The sequence below is a fragment of the Saccoglossus kowalevskii genome, chromosome 10 (genome assembly GCF_978046115.1).
Source record: "Saccoglossus kowalevskii chromosome 10, keSacKowa6.1, whole genome shotgun sequence".
NCBI classification, from domain to species: Eukaryota; Metazoa; Hemichordata; class Enteropneusta; family Harrimaniidae; genus Saccoglossus; species Saccoglossus kowalevskii.
Genome location: NC_140650.1, coordinates 11,318,860 through 11,338,139, shown reverse-complemented (window position 1 = coordinate 11,338,139; position 19,280 = coordinate 11,318,860). Strand labels below are relative to the sequence as shown.

Here is a 19,280-nt window from a genome sequence, read left to right as displayed (position 1 = left end):
CATAGCATTTAAACCAAAACATAGACACATATGAACATATCTGCATTTTGTGAACAAGTTGTCTGACTGGAAACTAGTGTAGTATTTCAAGTATTCTCACCATTCCAGAATTTGATTTTTAAATATTTATTTATAAATTTCATACATCAGACTTCTTATGGTACATTGTGCCCACCATTACAGATAATTGGATTTAAAATGAATGCTTTGGTTTATGCATCATCAAATCTCAGGCCCTTGTTCTCCTTGTTACATTGTCTGTATGTATATTTCAGGGTCTTTACGATGTGCTAACAAGAAACCCACAGTTGAAGTGTGCAATACTGGAAATGTTGTTATCTCAATTAAAAGCGTACTATGAAGCAGGTACTGATGTGAATCCACCTATTGTATTAGCACCATGTATCACTGCACAAGGAGACAGTGTATACTTAGTAGAACCATTGGTACGTGTCAGTAACTTATTTCAAGACACTGAGGAATATAAAAAAATTGTATGATGTAAATTTCATGTTATATGTTGTTTTTTCTCCATAGTCACATTTACTATGTGCTGTTAGTCAATTCACTACGTTCAATTACCCACCATAGACTCCGGTCAGTCAAAATGACTATTTTGAACTGTAGGCATTAATCAGCGATTCTGCCTGTGACGGAGAGATAGAATCCAGGTCAGGGGAAGCCCCATGACCTCAAGATTCTTTTACCCCTTACGTGACCGAGGCCACCTGGCAGCGCCACAGGTAGCCGTCCATCACTCTTAATTTCTCTCCGCCTCGAGTGGAGATGAAATCTAGCGAGCTCTGCTGGATCGCCTGCTTTTTTTTTTCCTGTCTGGATTTATAGCTTGGGTTGTTGCCGCTGCACGGCATCCGACATTGTAGCTGGTAGGATAAGTTTTTCTTGTAATTTTTACCCTCGTGTCGTTTTCCCCTTTGTGTGTAGTATTTTTAACAACAAAGAAATTAAAATCCGGCGCCACTATGTAACCAGTTGGTTTTCATGGCGGCACCTTTTACAACTGTAATTCGTTTCCCTCATGCATGTCATCTTTTATTTTCAATTGCTATTTAGCAATATATAGATGTAATGACAGCACCAGGGCTCGCTGCCGTTTTCTTTCCGGTCTCCTCGTATTTCGAGTCGACCGTGCAGTGGTTATATTCAGAATTTACCAGCATAGAACCCGCATTCAAGATACTTTGTCGTAGCTACGTGCGGATTTTGGGGTTTTTGCGTGAAAGCGTGTTTTTTCCACTGGAGTTCTGAGGCCTGAGATTTTCTTTCAGAGCCATCAAAATCGCTGAGACTGACCGCGTCACAGCAAGGTCGCGCGTCCAGTAAACAAATCGGTTAATCGGTCACGCTCGGCTACCGGTACTAAATGTACCGGGACGTCGAGTAAGAGGCCCGATGGCTGAGGTACCGATATTTTTCCCGGTCTCCCCCGCTGATCGGAGGGCATCCTCACAGTCTGTTTTTTCAGGCGGTGTTTTACCCGATTTTACCGGCTGCAGCGAGGCTGTGCCCCTGGAGGCTTTTCTCCTATGGGGCCTGTTGCGGGTCTCTTTGTGGACCCTTCCTCGCACGGCACCGGATTTGCCTCCGAGTTGAGGGCTTTGGTCGAAGGACTGTCGGGGCAATTGCGTCCCTGGCAGGCCGGGTAGATCAGACGCAGTCGGAGCGAGCTGTCTCCACTGTGTCCTCTCGGTGGGCAAGCAGGAAGAGACACGAAAGCATGTTTGCATTCAAACACGTCTCTTCCGGGGAACCCCCGTTCCCAGGCTCGGCTCTCCCACTATTTTGGGGGGTGGCCGAGGCTCAGGCTAATTGCACCGGTCCTTCTCTGGATCCTTGGGAACTGAATGCCAACGGGGTGGGCCTTTCAGGACAGGGCACACGTTGACACACACACACACCCCCCCCCCCCACTTTCAGCCAGCTAGGGTTCGTCACGCGGTAACGGTACAACGGTAACGAAATTTTCCTTGTGTCCGGTCCCCGCTGTGGGTTTGACTCCTTTCTTACTGACCCACAGGGCGTCCCCAGAGGGAACCGACCCTGTCATGAGACGCACAGTCGAACACGCTTCCTCTCACATATTTAAAGTGAAAGGAGATGCAGTTCGCTCGCATCGGATACAGCCGGTACTCCTGGCGGTCCCTCAGAGTCTTCCATCTGTATGACTCAGTGAGCCATGCTTTTGGGGTGAGGCGGAGTATCATCGATCCCAGTGATACGATGTATATACCGTATTACCCCGGGCACGCGCCCAGGGGCCTGAACATACAAAATTGTGAAAAATTGGGGGTGGGCGCTTACCCGAGGACCACCCCAAAAAAGATTTAAATAAGTTGTTTTTGGGATCGTATGATAAGGTCAAATAAAGGAATGCTTTCGTACACTTTGTACACGTACTTATTTCTTGATTTATGCGAGGTTTCAATAAACGTGAGACTCGGTCAAGAACTGTGGGAACACTAAGACACAGGGTCGAATTTCAAGAATAAAACTTGTTTTATGTCAGCGAATGAAGTTGTATTACTCACTGAAATTGGCTACAAAGTATGGTAAGTATTGTAATCAATGCAAGGTTACATTTTTAGTAACCGTGATCAGTGCAAGTCGAAACTGCCGGGAAAAACTACCGCTTGTAATCCAAGATGGCGATGACCTCATTAGCATAATTTTGTTCACGCACGTATTGATACATCGTATCGTAATTACTGAAGAATAGCAGACAGGGTTATGAAACAAATAAACGTTTTATTACTGATGTGAAATGTTTACAAACTATTGTAAATACATAAACATATCCAAATGGCGATACATAAAAAACAGACTGAAAATAAACTCTGGTCGACCTCATTAACATGATTTATTCACACACCCACACACATGACAAAATTATGATGCAACAAGTTCCCATCGTCGGCATGCCTCATTTATGGTTATCGTAATGGACTTGAGGTCGGCAAAATGTTTTTTCTTCAACGACAGAAAAATTATCCACATGACCGTAATGCCATAGCTGTGATGAAGGATGGAAAGAAAGTAGCAAGTTTACGACGTGATGTCTCAAAAGTGCTAGCTCCCGTTCGCAGTCAGCTGGCACCGGTGTCGCTGGGTGTATATGATAAAGGGAAGTTGTGCAACCAAATTTGCCGAGTTCGCAGTTTTTCGCCAATAAAAAAATAACTAAGGCAAAAACTCACGGTTTTTCAGCATTTTTCTAATAAAGACATTATTCTCTATCAATAATCCGCCCAAAACAGGAACATTTCTACTAATTCTTGTGTTTTTTTCGACGTTTTTTGAAAAACCTGCGATTAGGCTGCGAAAGTAGAACATTCCGGAGGGGGTGAAACGGAAGTGCCAAGCTTAACGCGTAAAAATAGAACGCGTATTTTGACCTCTACGTGGCCAACCAAACGTTTGCGCTCGTTGCCAAAAAGCCCCGCGTCCATCGCCTGGCGATTCTACGTTTTGAAACCAAAGTGCTTCAAACCACTCACCAAGGTATGGATTATTGCAATATTGGATTCATCGTGAATGAAGAGAAAGCAGAACGTGTTTGCCACATGCTGCGTGGTTCATCTCACGTCGTTAAGTTCCAATGAGTTTTTCAGGGCCACCACACACTCCCAAAAGAGAACTACCGTAACAAACACACTATTTAAATAAATCAAACGCGTTCGTTTTTGACAAATAAAACTTTATTGTTGACGCTGTTCTTGGCTAAAAATCACCCTGGGCGTTTAACCGAGGATGTCCCCAACATATAACTTTTGTGAAAACAGGGGGGTGGGCACTTGCCCAGGAAGGGGCGCGTGCCCGGGGTAATACGGTACATGTACCCCCACCCTTGATCCAAAGCAACCCCACTGGCAAGTCTCTCCCTGTCCGCCTGAGTGCAGAGTGGGGCACAGAGCATGCAAATGGTGTTGATGGGCGGCGTTTGTCAGCCGCGGAGGATGTAATGCTTAAGGCCCCCGGGTGGAGATAACATTAGGCAACACTTCCCACTGGACCAAACGCTACCCGGTCGGTGTGGTTTCGGGATCAGACCCTATAGCGTGGGATGAGACCAAAACACCCCCAACCCCCAGGCACGTGTTCGGTGAATGGCCAGGTAACAACTTAGTGACTACTTCAGGCCTTGGGGAACTCACCTCATGGGGGAAGGGAGCCCCCCCCCCCCCCTCGCAACTGCTGAACACATGGCCACATATCACTGTCGTACACAGATTGCGCCGGTGTAGTCCGATTTGGAGACGGTGGATGACCGATCCCTGGACCTTTCCAGGTGGTGACATCCGTTTACGAGATACCGCTGAAATCCCCCCCCCCCCCCCCGTCATTGTCCCCCCTGTTGGGCACTGCCAGGGGACTCCCGCAAGGCGGAAGCAATCAGACAGGAAGTAGCAGTTTGCTGGGGAAAGACACCATACACAGGGTACATCAGCCGGAACTAAGGCCAGGCTTATACCCAAATGTGTTCATAGTACCAAATCTACAAGTGGCAGGCGTCCAGTTTTGGACTCGGCAGACTGAATCAGTACGTGCTCCTCGATCGGTTCCACATGGAGACACCATTCAGGGTTCTTCTCTCCATCCACCGTTTTGACGAGCTAGCCCCGCTGGACTTAAGTGGGGCCTACCTGCAAGTACCGATGCACCCAGTGAGTTGCCATCTCCTTTGAATCGCCCAGCTGGGCCAAGTATTCGAATTTCGGGTGCCCCGCGTTCGGGTTAGGCACAGCGCCCTACATGTTCACCAGAGTGATGAAACAGGTAGTGCTGCTGCTTCACCAGATATCGGTACACCTCAATCCGTACCCAGACTTCCGGTTACCAACAACCCGGGCAAGGGGTAATAGCCAAACACGTCAGGCTAACACGAGATTTACTCCACCAGTTGGGCTCATTAGTAAATCGACAAGTCCCACCTCGACCCAACGTACAGTTGTTGTCCCTGGGCATGGAGTTTTGACACAGAAGTAAGCTTGGCTTAGCTATTTCAAGCGTATTGCTTAGCGCTAAGCAGCCTAGCCGAATGCCTAGTCAGCGTTACCTCGGTGTCCCTCCGTGAACTAATACGGATCATCAAAATGATGACCTCGGTTCGAAGGGTCGTTCCCCAGGCCGCACTACGCAGCCGCCCGGTATAACGCTTGTTATAATGCCGAGCTCTCCTATGGGAACTAGATAGGCGGGTTTTGATTTCAGACCAAGTGAAGGAAGCCCTTCCCTGGTGGTCGTCACTGGTCAACCTCGGACAGGGGAGCCCCTTGGGCCCGCTCGCCGCAGGTATGACTCTGGTAACAGATACCCCCCTCTAGGGTTGGGGAGCACATCTATTGGGCCAAAAAGCCCAAGGATATGGCCCCCGCATTAGTTTCGGGACTACCATATCAACCGGCTCGAACTGAGAGCAGTGTACTTAGCACTACCACGCTTTCTACCCGTAGTTCGAGACCACAGAGTCCTGCTCCGCACAGGCAACGCAGCGGTGGTCTCCTTCAGGAAGGAGGGGGGGAAGCATTCCCCATCGTTGTCAGTCCTAGCGGAGCAAAATCTTCCTTTGATGCCTGGAATACAATGTGGAGCTAGCCGCACACCACCTTCCAGGGGTGAGGAACAGTCTGGCGATGCCCTTTCAGGGCGGCTCCGTCTCCAGAACACGGAGTAGCTGATACCCCAGTGGGTAGCCTCTAGGCTGTTTCGGCCGTGGGACGGTCCAAGGTTGGACCGTTTTGCCACACCCCGGAACGCAAAGCTCCAGACGTACGTAACACTCCTGCTGACTCCAGGAGCCTGGGCCAGGGTCGCTTTGCTAGCCCTGTGAACCCACTTAGTTGTGTACGTCTTTCCTCCCTTCCCGCTAGTTCACCGGGCACCGGAGAAAACTTCGACAGGGGCACACCCACATATTATCATGGGTTGCACCCAATTGGCCAAGCAAGGCCTAGTTTCCACTTCTGTTGGAAATGCTAGTCGAAGCGTCAGCAGTGCTTCCGAACTTACCGGACCTGCCGTCCCAACCAGACGGCGCACTACCAACGAGCCCAGCAGGTATCACTTACACGCATAGAGGCTCTCAGTAGACCCGCACATACGAAAGACTTATCTGAGCAGGCTGCCAACGTCCTAGCCAGGGCGAACAGGGATTCCACCTACGCGGCCTACATTTCTAGGCCGCAAGCATACACTGATTGGTGTAGTGGAAGGGAGATTGATCCATACCATCCCTCTATTGGCCAGGTAGAAGGGCTCCTTCGTCCACCTGTTTGGCGAAGTGGGTTTGTCCTACGCAGCGAGCGTTGGCTACAGGTCGGTCTTGTCCCCCACCACTCAGAACGTACGGGAACAAGACTAGCCGATTGTCCTATTATTAGGAGACTATTTACTGCTTTCCAGACGCCAAGACCCCATACAAGGGAGCCGCCCAACTGGGACTCGTCGGCTGTGTTGTCTGCTCTAAGTAGACCGCCCTTTGAGGCTCTCCAATCACCACCACTCAAATTTTTGATGTGGAAAATAGTCTTCCTACTGGCCCTTGCCTCAGGTAGGCGCTGGTCAGAGCAAGGCTGTCCTTCGCGGACGGTTGTGCCACTTTTATGGATGATCATGTTGTACTAAAGACACGAATCAGGTTTCTCGCCAAGAACCAAATCCCAGGACACGATCCTCAACCGATCGTCATCCCCCGGCTGGCAAATATTGTCAGTCCGGAGGATCAAGAGGAATTGCTTCTCTGCCCGGTCCGAGCGCTGAGTTGCCACGAGAACCGTACCAGGTTTTCTAGACGGGGAACCAAACACATGTTTTTTGTGTTACGGCCCTGGCAAACAGGATAAGCCGGCTTCCCCGACTTCCATCTCCAGGTGGATTACTGCGACTGTACTGGAGGTCTATAATACACTATCCTCCTCAACACAGACCTTGCAGAGACACCAAGTACGAGAACATGAGGTCCGTGCGATTGCTAACTCACTAGCGCTAGCGTCAGGTGCCCCCTCAAACACATTCTGAGGGCAGGCTTCTGGAGAACGTGGAATGTCTTCATCAACTACTACCTAAGAGACACCCAATCTATTGAGCAGGGTCTCTTCAGGTTAGGCCCTGTCGTAGCAGGTCAGGCCTTGTTTGCTGACCCAGCCCGAACGACCACAGGGGCCTCTGCGCATAGGTGATAAGTCAGTCTCGGCATTTTTGCGGGCAGATTGTCTGTTCCACTAGCACTTCCTGGAAGCTCCCAGGTTTCGCTTCGGTCGACCTACGCCCTCATGTGAACTGTTTTGGTCCTACTTCAAGCTTATCACCCCCGAATTTGGCTGCGGTCTAGCTTTCTCGGGCACACCGAACCCTGTCACCACAGCAGCATTGGCTTCTTGCTTCGGGGACAGCACAGGCAAGGTAAGGCACCACCCTTCTTGGGTCTTAACTTAGGTTTTTGGGTGTGTTTTCATCCCGGACTGGGGAAAAGTCTTTCATTATTCTCCTTTCTTTTTTTTTCTGTTTGCTCTTCGAACCTGCCTATTCACATAGTTCATACCCACCATAGACTCCGGGTCCCCCCCAACCTCCCCACTCTTTCCGTCGCGTTGGTCTAAGTCCTCGAGGCGGAGAGAAAGGAACCAGAAAGATGGACGGCTACCTGTGGCGCTGCCAGGTGGCCTCGGTCACGTGGGTTCGTGACGTAAGGTTAAAAAAATCTTGAGGTCGTGGGGTTTCCCCTGACCTGGATTCTATCTCTCCGTCACCGGCAGAATCGCTGATTAATGCCTACAGTTTAAAATAGTCATTTTGACTGACCGGAGTCTATGGTGGGTATGAACTATGTGAATAGGCAGGTTCAAAGAACCCTTGCCTAATTCTCTGCTGTGGTTGGAACAGCCATCGAATCAAGAAAATGATGATGATGATGATGATGATGATTTGAGTGTTAGTGATTCTCTTCGAAATGAGCTGGATGAAATGATAACAAAATTGTATGATGGAAATATTCATGTTATATGTTGTTTTTTCTCCATAGTCACATTTACTATGTGCTGTTAGTCATTCTCTGCTGTGGTTGGAACAGCCATCGAATCAAGAAAATGATGATGATGATGATTTGAGTGTTAGTGATTCTCTTCGAAATGAGCTGGATGAAATGATGCAATCTCTAACTCAGCGAATGATTAAGAGTGAAATGGAGGATTTTGAGCTGGTAAGTGACTGCAATAGATGCATATTCAAATCAAGCTTGTACCGTATTTGCATAATATAATAATATATACTGTAGAATACTTTATTTTTGCTTTGAATTCAATTTCGCTGAATGAATGCTTCAGTGAAAATAAAATCCATCGAATACACATTTTTTCCTATATTTCACAATCAATTCGTCAAAAATCAGTGAAAATAAATTCCATACAAAACACCTCAAAATGCTTTTCAGCGAAAATTAATTCCAGCTAAAATAAAGTATTTTACAGTATAATATAAACTTATCTCCAATAGAATTACATGGTAGAAAAAAATGTTTTGTGTATTTGTGGGAATCCTCATGCCTTTGATGTCTTGCTTTTTGTTTCAGGACAAATCAGCAGATTTCTCTGTAACAAGTGGAGTAGGCACAAGGAACAACATTCATGCAATACTCGTCATGGGTATTTATGAAGTACTCATGGAATATAATTTTACTGGTGGAGATTTCAGGTATTCATCTCTGCTTCTAAGCTATGACTCAAGAAGCAGCATGGCACATTTATTTGAGAGATGAACATGCATTCATAATTTGCTTGTCTTGCAAATAATGTGTGAACGTGTGAGATATTACACTGTAGAATGTGTGAGGTGTTGTGTAATAGTAATCCCAACAGAGTGGCATGAGAATTTCAATAATTTATTAGTTCCTGTTTGGATGAAGTTCAAAAATTGGAATTTATGGATTTCAGACAAACTTCACAAAAACTTGCAGCACTTTTTCGTGCTAAAAGTCAATAAATCGAGCATTTCTGCCATTCTAGAACCAGATCGTGTATGGATAGATTTCGTTCACACATGGTTTGTACATTGGTCATTATCAGGTTTTGATGCATGTTATTCTGCTTTTTAGATCAGTTTCAAAATGGCTGACTGACGGACATTTTGTATTACCAATATTTCCAAGCCATTATCGATGACATGCGTTGTCTGATTGCAATCAAACTTCACAACTACAATATACATTCATTATACTTCATTCATTCATGTCACACATCTGATCTGATTTGTTAGTCCCCGTTCGTCCGAAGTCCGAAAACGGGGACTTATAATTCGGTCTCCGTTCGTCCGTCCGTCCGTCCATCCGCAGTCATATCTCAGAATCCCTTGGACCGATTCCATTCATTCTTTGCATGTGCCTAGTACTTTATGTGGGACATATGCACATGCAGTGGTTTAGCGATTCGATTCAAAATGGCCGACTGGCAGCCATCTTGTTTTTTGAAAATGTTGTATTTTGGACATGCTTTGTCAGTTTTCATTCAAACTTGGTACATAGATTATACATGTTAGGATACATGTCCATGATGATTTATTTCACAATTGGATCAAAGATGGCCGACTGGCAGCCATCTTGTTTTTTGAAAATGTTGTATTTTGGACATGCTTTGTCAGTTTTCATTCAAATTTAGTACATAGATCATACATGTTAGGATACATGTCCCCGACCGTCCGTGAGTTCCTGAGTCTGTCCGTCCGTCTGTCCGTGCGTCAGTCTATTCAACGTCATATTTCAGAATCCTGTGGACCGATTCCGTTCATTCTTTGCATGTGCCTAGTACCTTATGTGGGACATATGCACATGCAGTGGTTTAGCGATTCGAATCAAAATGGCTGACTGGCAGCCATCTTGTTTTTTGAAAATGTTGTATTTTGGACATGCTTTGTCAGTTGTCATTCAAACTTGGTACATAGATTATACATGTCAGGATACATGTTCATGACGATTTATTTCGCAATTGGATCAAAGATGGTGGCATCTTGTTTTTGTTTTTTTATGCAGTATCTTGGACGTGCTCTGTCAGTTTTCATTCAAATTTGGCACATACATGTACTTTATACATGTTAGGATGCATGTCCATGACAATTTGTTTCAAAATCTGGTCAAGGATGGCCGATTGACAAACATCTGACTTTTTGGCCTTACTACTATATTTCCACAATTTATGTACCATTTTCATTCGTATTTGGCACATACATCATACATATCAGTGTGTTTCATAATCAGATCAAAGATGGCTGAATAACAGCTGTTTTTATTTTGGCCATATTACTATGACACGAAACACGTGTTTTGATGTAAATAAACAATCTGTTGTATACGCCACTTGGAACTCAAGTTTCAAGGACACGCTCGCGACAACCCCTCCGCTTTAATATGACGAGCACAAAGAGAACTTAACGGGGACTGTGTCATTTTCAATGACTTGTTATTCTTGGTTTTTACAGTACATCTGATGCTGAACTGGTTGTCAAATTATTTGAGAAGTACCATGACTTGTACGACATATTGAAAGAGAAGTCTTCTTCAGCTAGCAAGAAAGGTAGATCCAGTAATACTGCCAGCAGAATACCGACAAGTCTTCTCTCACTCAAATTTGTAACCATGATGCTGAGAGCCATATTCTGGTAAGTTATCTGAACATAATTTGTAATTTCATGTTACTTGATTTATTCATCTCAATAGCAGATGTTCAGCCCATACTCCATGTTTTTGTTTGTCATTGCATGGCTTCCTCATAGCCATTATCTATAAAAAAAAAATTTCTTTCCATTTTTTGTTTTTACAACATACAATGTATCATGTGACGTATGTACTTAAAATGTTGATGATTTAATAGCATTTGTAAGGATAAATCCTGAAAAAAACACTATGTACCCTAGTGAGATGCTGACTGCATTTTCTCTTACCCATTCTCCAGCTCTGTTCACTAAGAGTGACACTGTCTTCTGAGTTATGTATGTGTGCGTTCTACTGTTTTGCTGTTAATTTTCTTGCGGTCTTTACCATAATCGCGTACTCCACACACTACCACATAAACATTGTTCATAGTCGTAACTATAGTACGGTAATCTATCATCAAAAAACATTTATTTATAACCAAGTATGAAAACATAATTTTTAAAATTGCTTGAATTTACTAGCTTGCAAGTGAAAACAAAACTGTCTTTTAGCAGATCTCTAAAAAATTCTGTGTGAGCCCTTCCTATGTACATGTGCTGTTCTGACAGTTTCACTTTAATTTTTAATATTAATAGATTTAAATGTCAATTTTAGATTATATGTAAAGTAATAATTTGATTTCAGTGATGATATACCAAGTCATCAAGAATGCCTGGTGCTATACAGAGACAATCAGGATTTGTTGAGATATATTGTTAATGTAGCGTTACAGAAAATACAACAAATACATGACCGGGGACACTGTGAGGGAATGCAGGGTAAAAATCAAGACAAGATATATAAATACACTACAACTTTAGCAAGGTTGGTCTCTACATTACACTGATTTTTATGAAGGCATGGATATTTTTTATGGAAATTTATAAAATGAAAAGAAAAATTTATCTGGAAAGAATATGATTTCATCATAGAAACTATTTGGTAACACATTACCCATGAGTCTTTGCAGTTATTTTCAATCATTGGCCGATTTGCTGCCATGCATGTGTTAATTCATGAGATTGATCAAGTTGTTTTCATTTGAAATTTGTGAATATTGTATCTAAAATATTTATGCCTTCATGATATGTGGCATATTTATATCATTTTTAAGTCAGCAATATTTCGTTTGATGCATTTGACAAGTAAATATGTGTTATATTTAAATAAACACATCTGTCAACCATTCAATAGTAAGTCATGTCATTGAATCGCATATGGAAATTTATGTTCAGTTCAAAGATTGTAGTGAAAACAATAATAAATTAGTCGATACATAGCAAAATATGACACATTTGATTAGAATAACTAACGAATAATTTAAGTTTCTCAAAATTTAAAGGCTTGGGGCATTCAGTAATTTTTTCGACAATATATCTTTTACATGTACACTGTAGGTACATCAAAATCTGTTAAGATGATTTAAACTGTTAAATTATTGCCATCCAAATTGATGGTTTAACGATTATGTTTTACAGAGTATTGCTGAGAAAATATTCAACAGATGCTTATTCTCCAGATGAACGTGCAAGCAAAGACAGGGTGAGATATCACTCTTTAAATGAGATCAGAAAATGTCATCGCAGTTGGAAATCATTGAATGCATATAAGTCAATACAAAATAATTAAGAGCTGACAAAAAAAACAAAAAATGTGGGTCAAAACTAAAAATTAATTCGCACAATAGTTCAACCTCTTTGTGTTTCTAATGGTCAACTCCTTAGTAAGATTAATAAATATATACATTGTAAGGTAGAACACTAAACAAGTTATTAAATTATTGTCATTTTCATTATTTTTACATATGTTATAACATGTTACAAGAATGACGACAATAAATTTAAATTTAAATCACTCAGATCGGAAAAAATCGTTTCTATATAAATATAGATAATGTTTTGTCTGTATTGGGGCATTTTACCATTGTTTCCTATGCAAGGATACATCTCAAAATTTTTCTTGGGGACATATGGTGAAAAAAAAAAGTTATATAGTGAATTACAAGTTACTTTTTCATGTATAGAAGTATTAAAAAATTGACAATATTTTAGTGGGTTTTGATCGAGAAAATGACATTTTATGCATATTATTTTACCACTTTAAAAAAAGAGAAAAAAAAACAGATTGACAGTAAACCAAAAATATTCACACATATTGACTCATACTAAAACGAATTAGTAATTATTGTGATGACGTCATTTGCATATGATTTTGTAGTGGCTGTTTTGAATGATAATTGAGCCTGTTGTATAGCTTCATAATTTTTCAAGAACATTAATTACAATATAAACTTTAACAAATGAAAAAAAAAATACTTAAATGATTAATGTGCACATATTAAAAAATCATGAGTAGCATACTGTCTTAACATGTGTACATGTAGTTTTTAGTGTCAAATGTCATAACTAGCTACGACAAATTCATTTCAATTTGATAGTACCCGGTATATAGTGTCTACCACAATGTTGAAATCATAGCAGTATTTAATGAAGTCATTGTAAATACACAGTACTGATTTGTATATGGTCATGGTGAGTGTTGTTGCTGGATAACATGTAGGACCATTGTATTGTTTGGTCAATAGCATTTGTTTTCTCATTTTAGGGAAAGGCACTGTCTTCACTATGTCTAGAAGGCCTTCATACGATTATTAACATTGTATGCAATAGATATCCAAAAAACATGGTGGATTTTTTACACCATTTAAACAGTGATGAGAATACGAGTAAAGATGATGATATAGATGGTCAAGTTATTATACATCAACACATTAAAAAATTTCAGGTGAGAAAGTTACCAATCACATTGAATTAGGCAATACTACATATATGATTCTTGTCAAACAACTCAAATTATGTGAAAAAACTTACATACCTACTGCTTACATTTGTAGTTTGTTATTTTGGAAAACTCAACAAAACTCATTTAATGGCCTCAGTGGTAAGGATGGGAGTAGAGATAAACTATCGGTACATCCTGACAAAAAAAATATTTGCTAGGTCCATTTTCTGCATCCGTAAGGGAAACATTGGTTGGACAGAATTCAGATGATTCTAATTTGTTTTCTTGATTTCCTCTGCAACCACTCATACCTCTCAGTTGACATATTGCCTGATTATATACCATTCATAGAGGCTTTCCCCAGGCGATGTGTTGAGTTGCATTGACTACTGTATTTGCTCTATTAAAAGTGAATGCACCTTTTTATGAGTGACAGAGGTGTGTTTTTGGCCATAATAAATAATATTTGAATGATTCTGTGTACAATTCATGCACTTCAATACAAGATGTGTTTCTAATAGATTAAATACAGTAAACTGTTTTCAGCCATCAGAAATTTGTTGTTTTCATCCCAAGGGAATACCCTTGCAGTTGGATTTGCAATTCCCGATTCCTGAAAATAGATAGCATTTGCGCGTTAATCGTTTGTGTGTTTATGTATATTGCATGACCTGGGGTCAACAAACCGGAAAGTAGGACAATTCTGAACGTTGCGCGGAGTCGCAGTGCATCCAACATCAACTACTCGCATCGTAGAAATTCCCCTGAAATAAAACTGCCATCATCTTTCAACTAACTCGTACCAGCCTCTGATAATTTGCACACTATTCTGTCTAAAGCAAGAATAACAAACATACAAATTTTCTTTAGCTATCGCGTAATATTTTCATATTTTTTGCCGGTATTTTTGGAGTTGAAAAACCATGTCACGGTCATATTTACTCAGTGAAACACACACATACCATCTTAATTTCAGTAAATTTTTTTCTTTTTCAACTGGAAGTCCATGTTTCTCAGCTGTCTTAAAAAGTTCTTCTAGCTGCCCTGGTTTGTACCCACGCATACTCACTCCGCTATCTTTAAAACACTGTTTAAAATATGCCACTGATTTCTTCCGTGTTTTATATTTTTGTTCTATCCTCGCCTGCTGCTAGGTTGGTTATGCATGCACAAATAGAATTGCATTGCGTCTGACGGTAATTTGGGAATCAGGAATTGATAACAACTATTCTTGTGATTGCGAGGCAGTGAAAATGCCTGGATCCTCTTCCACTGCATGATTTTCTTTGATGATTGGTCCCTTTATCTTATGTCAGTTAGTCAGCAGCACCCCCTACCCCACCCCAGGAGATGGGTATTCCACATCTGTAATTGGGTTTTTTGATTGTTGATCTAAGTAATATACAAGTAAACTCATAAATGTTATCTTTTTCTGTTTCTTTATGAAGAGACTAATTATGAACATTGTGAATAGTGGAGAAGACGAAGATGTCACCACAAAGGATGCTGTGCCACTTTGTAATATTATATCACTTTTATCCAAATATCTGATTTGTACGGGAACACAGGTAAATAAAGTACTTTTGCTACAGATTAGCAAATACTATAAATTTGAGCTATTTTAATAAAACAGCAAAAATGTTGGGTTAATTTTACCTACAAATGTAAAGGGTGAACCACTAGAAACTCGCAACTCACAAAGAAGTTCGCTGATTCTGTTCTGAACTTTTTGGATTTTGGCATTCCCATGATGTATCCTTGGAAGAAAAAGATGTATAATTAGAGGTTATTATGAGGATACCTCAAAGTCTGAACGAAGACAGTACAGCGGGAGTATCGCTTGATGCGCAACGGAGGTCGATGCTGCAGCTTTGTACTGTCTGAAATCCCAAAAGTTCAGAACAGAATCAGCGAATTTCTTTGTGTGGAGTCCAGTCAAACCCTGGTGGCAGCCCTGTTTGTTTTTATTATATAAATTAGAGGCTGCTTATGTATGTAAACATTCCCTATTTGGAATTCACATTTCCTTATATGGTAGGATGAAAATACCCCGTAAAATAGAGAAGAATTACGACACACTGTAACTTATGGTGTTACGGTGACAGATGTATAATAATATATTATATTCCACATTGTATGGTTATGTAAATAGTACTAAGACCAGAACAGTAGGCACATGTGTAATGGGATTAAGAGTTGTACAATGGCAGTATACATGTGTGGTCAATCTATGATAATAACAAGCAAGTAACGTATCCAGTCTTCAGTTTGTAACTGATACAATTTATGGAAACAGTAAAATTGAGAATATTGATGAAATATCCTATAAAATATCTGTCAAAAATGTGTCTGTCTTTACTGGGTCAGATACATATGTGGATTGTTTTCCCAAGCATGTTTGGCCAATCTCATTTAATAATAAGGTATTTTTTGTGGATTTTTGCAGCAGTGATATGATATATTTGACTTTAACATAACTTGTACATTAGGATTGAGTATGAATTTCACTGTATGTTACTTGCGTTAATTGCAATATGAACACCTATTACAGTAGCGTATGTTTGATTGACATACATGTAATGGTTTTTTTTTGTCTTTAGTTTGTACAGCTACATTCTTGGGTTTCTAAACTTTGCCAAGAACAAAATTTAGGTAAGAAGTTTTCGTAATCATTTTGTGGCAACTTGTGACATTTTACCTATGTATCACCACACTGTTGATCTTAAAACACAACTTTGCAGCTCTGTGAACCCGAGTGAGTCTAAAATCAGAAGACAACATTTATGGCATTTATGAAATATTGAAGGCATCAACATTCCCCACTGAAATAAAAACAAGCAATAAAAAAAAACAATCACTTCAGGTATTTCGGAAATCTTGCTATTAAAAGCACACAAGGGAGGTATCGAGTTTAGTGTGTGTGTGTGTGTGTGTGTGTGCGTGTGTGTGTGTGTGTGTGTGTGTGTGTTTGTCTGTCTCAAAAACTCAAAACCTTCTGAGCTGGTTTTGATCAAATTTAGTACATAAATACCTTGGGGTAATAAACAGACATGATTAGTTTTAGGGCCATGTCCATGCATATTAAGTAGGTTATTTGCATTTATCTCATTTCAGCCTGTATAAGCCAAATCTCAAAAACATAAGAACGGATTTTGTTCAAATTTGCATGATGATTCTAACCTCTAATGCCATTGCTCCTTCACTGACTGCTGGGAAATTTCATTTCCTAGATATGTTTTTAATAAACAGCATTGATTGTATATATTCTGTATTGACACAGGAGCTTTGCAGAGTATAACTTTGATTGTGACTAACTAGTTTTTAACCGTATTCATATATATTCTACTATAGATGATTCTTCACTGACCAAGGCTTTTATCAATTTGCTGTTTTTACTGACGTCACAGTCAAATAGTAATATTACTATAACTAGAGACATAGGGCAAGATATCCATAGCCAAGTTGGAGACATGGATCAGGTAACAGTTTCCTGTTTGTTTTTAACATTATCCAATGCAAGTCAAAGTAAGTAGACAGTTGGTCGCATGCAAGTCCACTTATACATTGACATTACGAAATGCAAGAAATGTAATAGGAGTTTAACAAATTGTGTATATGACAAAGAGCTTCTGTTAGTCTCTGTGTCCCACACTATGGGCTATGTACGGTATATTGCAAACAAAATGTGTTAGGCATTTGTTTTCAGCTGAAGTGCATGGTGATGTGTTGGCCTAAGCATAATGCCAAGTTTTAATCCCTAATTTCTTACTTACTAATCTGCTCAAGTTGTAATCGACTAATAATTGATTTTTCCGCAATGTTTTGTGTATGGGTAAATATTGTATATCTTCTTAGTTCCTGTTGTTAATTTGAAGAATATTCCGAACCCTTCAACTAGAGACATGATTTCAAAATCAGGTACTTGTTTGTTTGGTTGAATGAATACAGTTTGGTATAAGGTAATAATGCCACTGATAATATTAAGCTACATTTTGTTTATTTAGGATGTAGAAGTTGAAGATAAGACTCATTATGCAATTATTAATCCAAGGACATTTGCACCAGTATTGGTAAGTAGACTAGTATTGGTAGGTAAACCAGTATTTGTAAGTATGGTAGACTTGTTTTGGTAAGTAGTAACTAGATAAGTAGACTAGTATTGGTAAGTAAACCGATATTGGTAAGTAGACTGGCATTGGTAGGTAAACCAGTATTGGTAAGTAGACTACTATTTGCAAGTAGTAAGTAGACTAGTTTTGGTAGGTAAACCAGTATTGGTAAGTAGACTAGTATTGGTAAGTACCTTGTATTGGTAAGTCGACTAGTATTTGTAGGTAAATAAGTATTGGTAAGTAGACTAGTGTTGGTAAGTGGACTAGTATTGGTAAAAAGACTAGTATTGGTAGATAAATTTTTTGTAAAATAGTATTAGTAAGTAGACTAGTATTGATAGGTAAATCAGTACTGGTTCGTACATAGTAGACCAGCATTGTACAGAGTAAGGAAGACAACCAGTATGATACCAGTACAGTAACAAGTAGACCAGTATGATACTGAGGTGACCAGTGAAGTAACAAGTAGACCAGTATGATACTGAGTAGACCAGTGAAGTAACGAGTAGACCAGTATGATACTGAGTAGACCAGTGAAGTAACAAGTAGACCAGTATGATACTGAGTAGACCAGTGAAGTAACAAGTAGACCAGTATGATACTGAGTAGACCAGTGAAGTAACTAGTAGACCAGTATGATACTGAGTAGACCAGTAAAGTAACGAGTAAACCAGTATGATACTGAGTAGACCAGTGAAGTAACGAGTAGACCAGTATGATACTGAGTAGACCAGTGAAGTAACGAGTAGACCAGTATGATACTGAGTAGACCAGTGAAGTAACGAGTAGACCAGTATGATACTGAGTAGACCAGTGAAGTAACGAGTAGACCAGTATGATACTGAGTAGACCAGTGAAGTAACGAGTAGACCAGTACAAAGCCAAATAGACCAGTACAGTACCGAGTCGACCAGTACAGTACCAAGTAGACAATATAAACATTTATATCATTCAAATCGTGATTTTTATTATTATTATGTTTTGTTATAATTTTGTTAACTAATTGCCCATTATTAGTATGCTGAATATGCATACGTAATAAAATGTCATTGACAATGTTGTTAATATATTTCACATAATATATGTTTTATATACTAGACTATTCTGCATGTACAAGTTGAAAAGTATATTGACGAGGCAGAATGGGTGTTAGGGGTAATGAAAAATGAAGCTATCTCATCAAGTAAGTCATTTACATGTTTTCATTTTGTATGCTGCTCATCTACAACTTGATGTCTCTGAGTTTTTAGTCCCCGTTCGGACGTAGTCCGAAAATGGGGACTTATGTTTTGCCCTGTGTGCGTCCGTGCGTCTGTGCGTGCGTGCGTCCGTGATCACCTGTATCTCGAACATGCATGGACCGATTAAGTTCAAACTTCACTCATACATCACACATTATATGGGACATATGCACATGCATTTTTTTCATGATCCGATTAACGATAGCCGAATAGCGGCCAGTTTAAGGCGGAAAATGCATCAAAATCACACATTTTCACCATTCCGGACCCGGATCTCAGTTATGCATGGACGGATTTCGTTCAAATTTGGTACATACATTAAACATAATAGGACCTTGATGCACGTCATTTTTTTTTTTTTTTGGATCGGGTTTGAAATGGCCGACTGGCGGCCATTTTGTTTTAAAGAATTCAGTTCTGGATCCGTATCTGAGACATGCTTGGATTGAT

The 19,280-nt window shown here is 40.6% G+C and overlaps 1 protein-coding gene across 1 annotated transcript in view; it reads left to right on the top strand.

The window, feature by feature from the left end:
- LOC144341666 (Fanconi anemia group I protein-like) overlaps positions 1-19,280 on the top strand; it is a 49,514-nt gene that overhangs the window by 24,295 nt on the left and 5,939 nt on the right. Inside the window, exons 18-29 of the mRNA XM_085504710.1 lie at positions 276-446; positions 8,039-8,215; positions 8,585-8,706; positions 10,483-10,662; positions 11,342-11,521; positions 12,175-12,238; positions 13,301-13,480; positions 14,926-15,045; positions 16,078-16,129; positions 16,829-16,956; positions 17,482-17,547; positions 18,688-18,772. Coding sequence (XP_085360836.1) covers positions 276-446; positions 8,039-8,215; positions 8,585-8,706; positions 10,483-10,662; positions 11,342-11,521; positions 12,175-12,238; positions 13,301-13,480; positions 14,926-15,045; positions 16,078-16,129; positions 16,829-16,956; positions 17,482-17,547; positions 18,688-18,772 — 1,525 coding nt within the window. The remainder of the gene's footprint in view (positions 1-275; positions 447-8,038; positions 8,216-8,584; positions 8,707-10,482; positions 10,663-11,341; positions 11,522-12,174; positions 12,239-13,300; positions 13,481-14,925; positions 15,046-16,077; positions 16,130-16,828; positions 16,957-17,481; positions 17,548-18,687; positions 18,773-19,280) is intronic.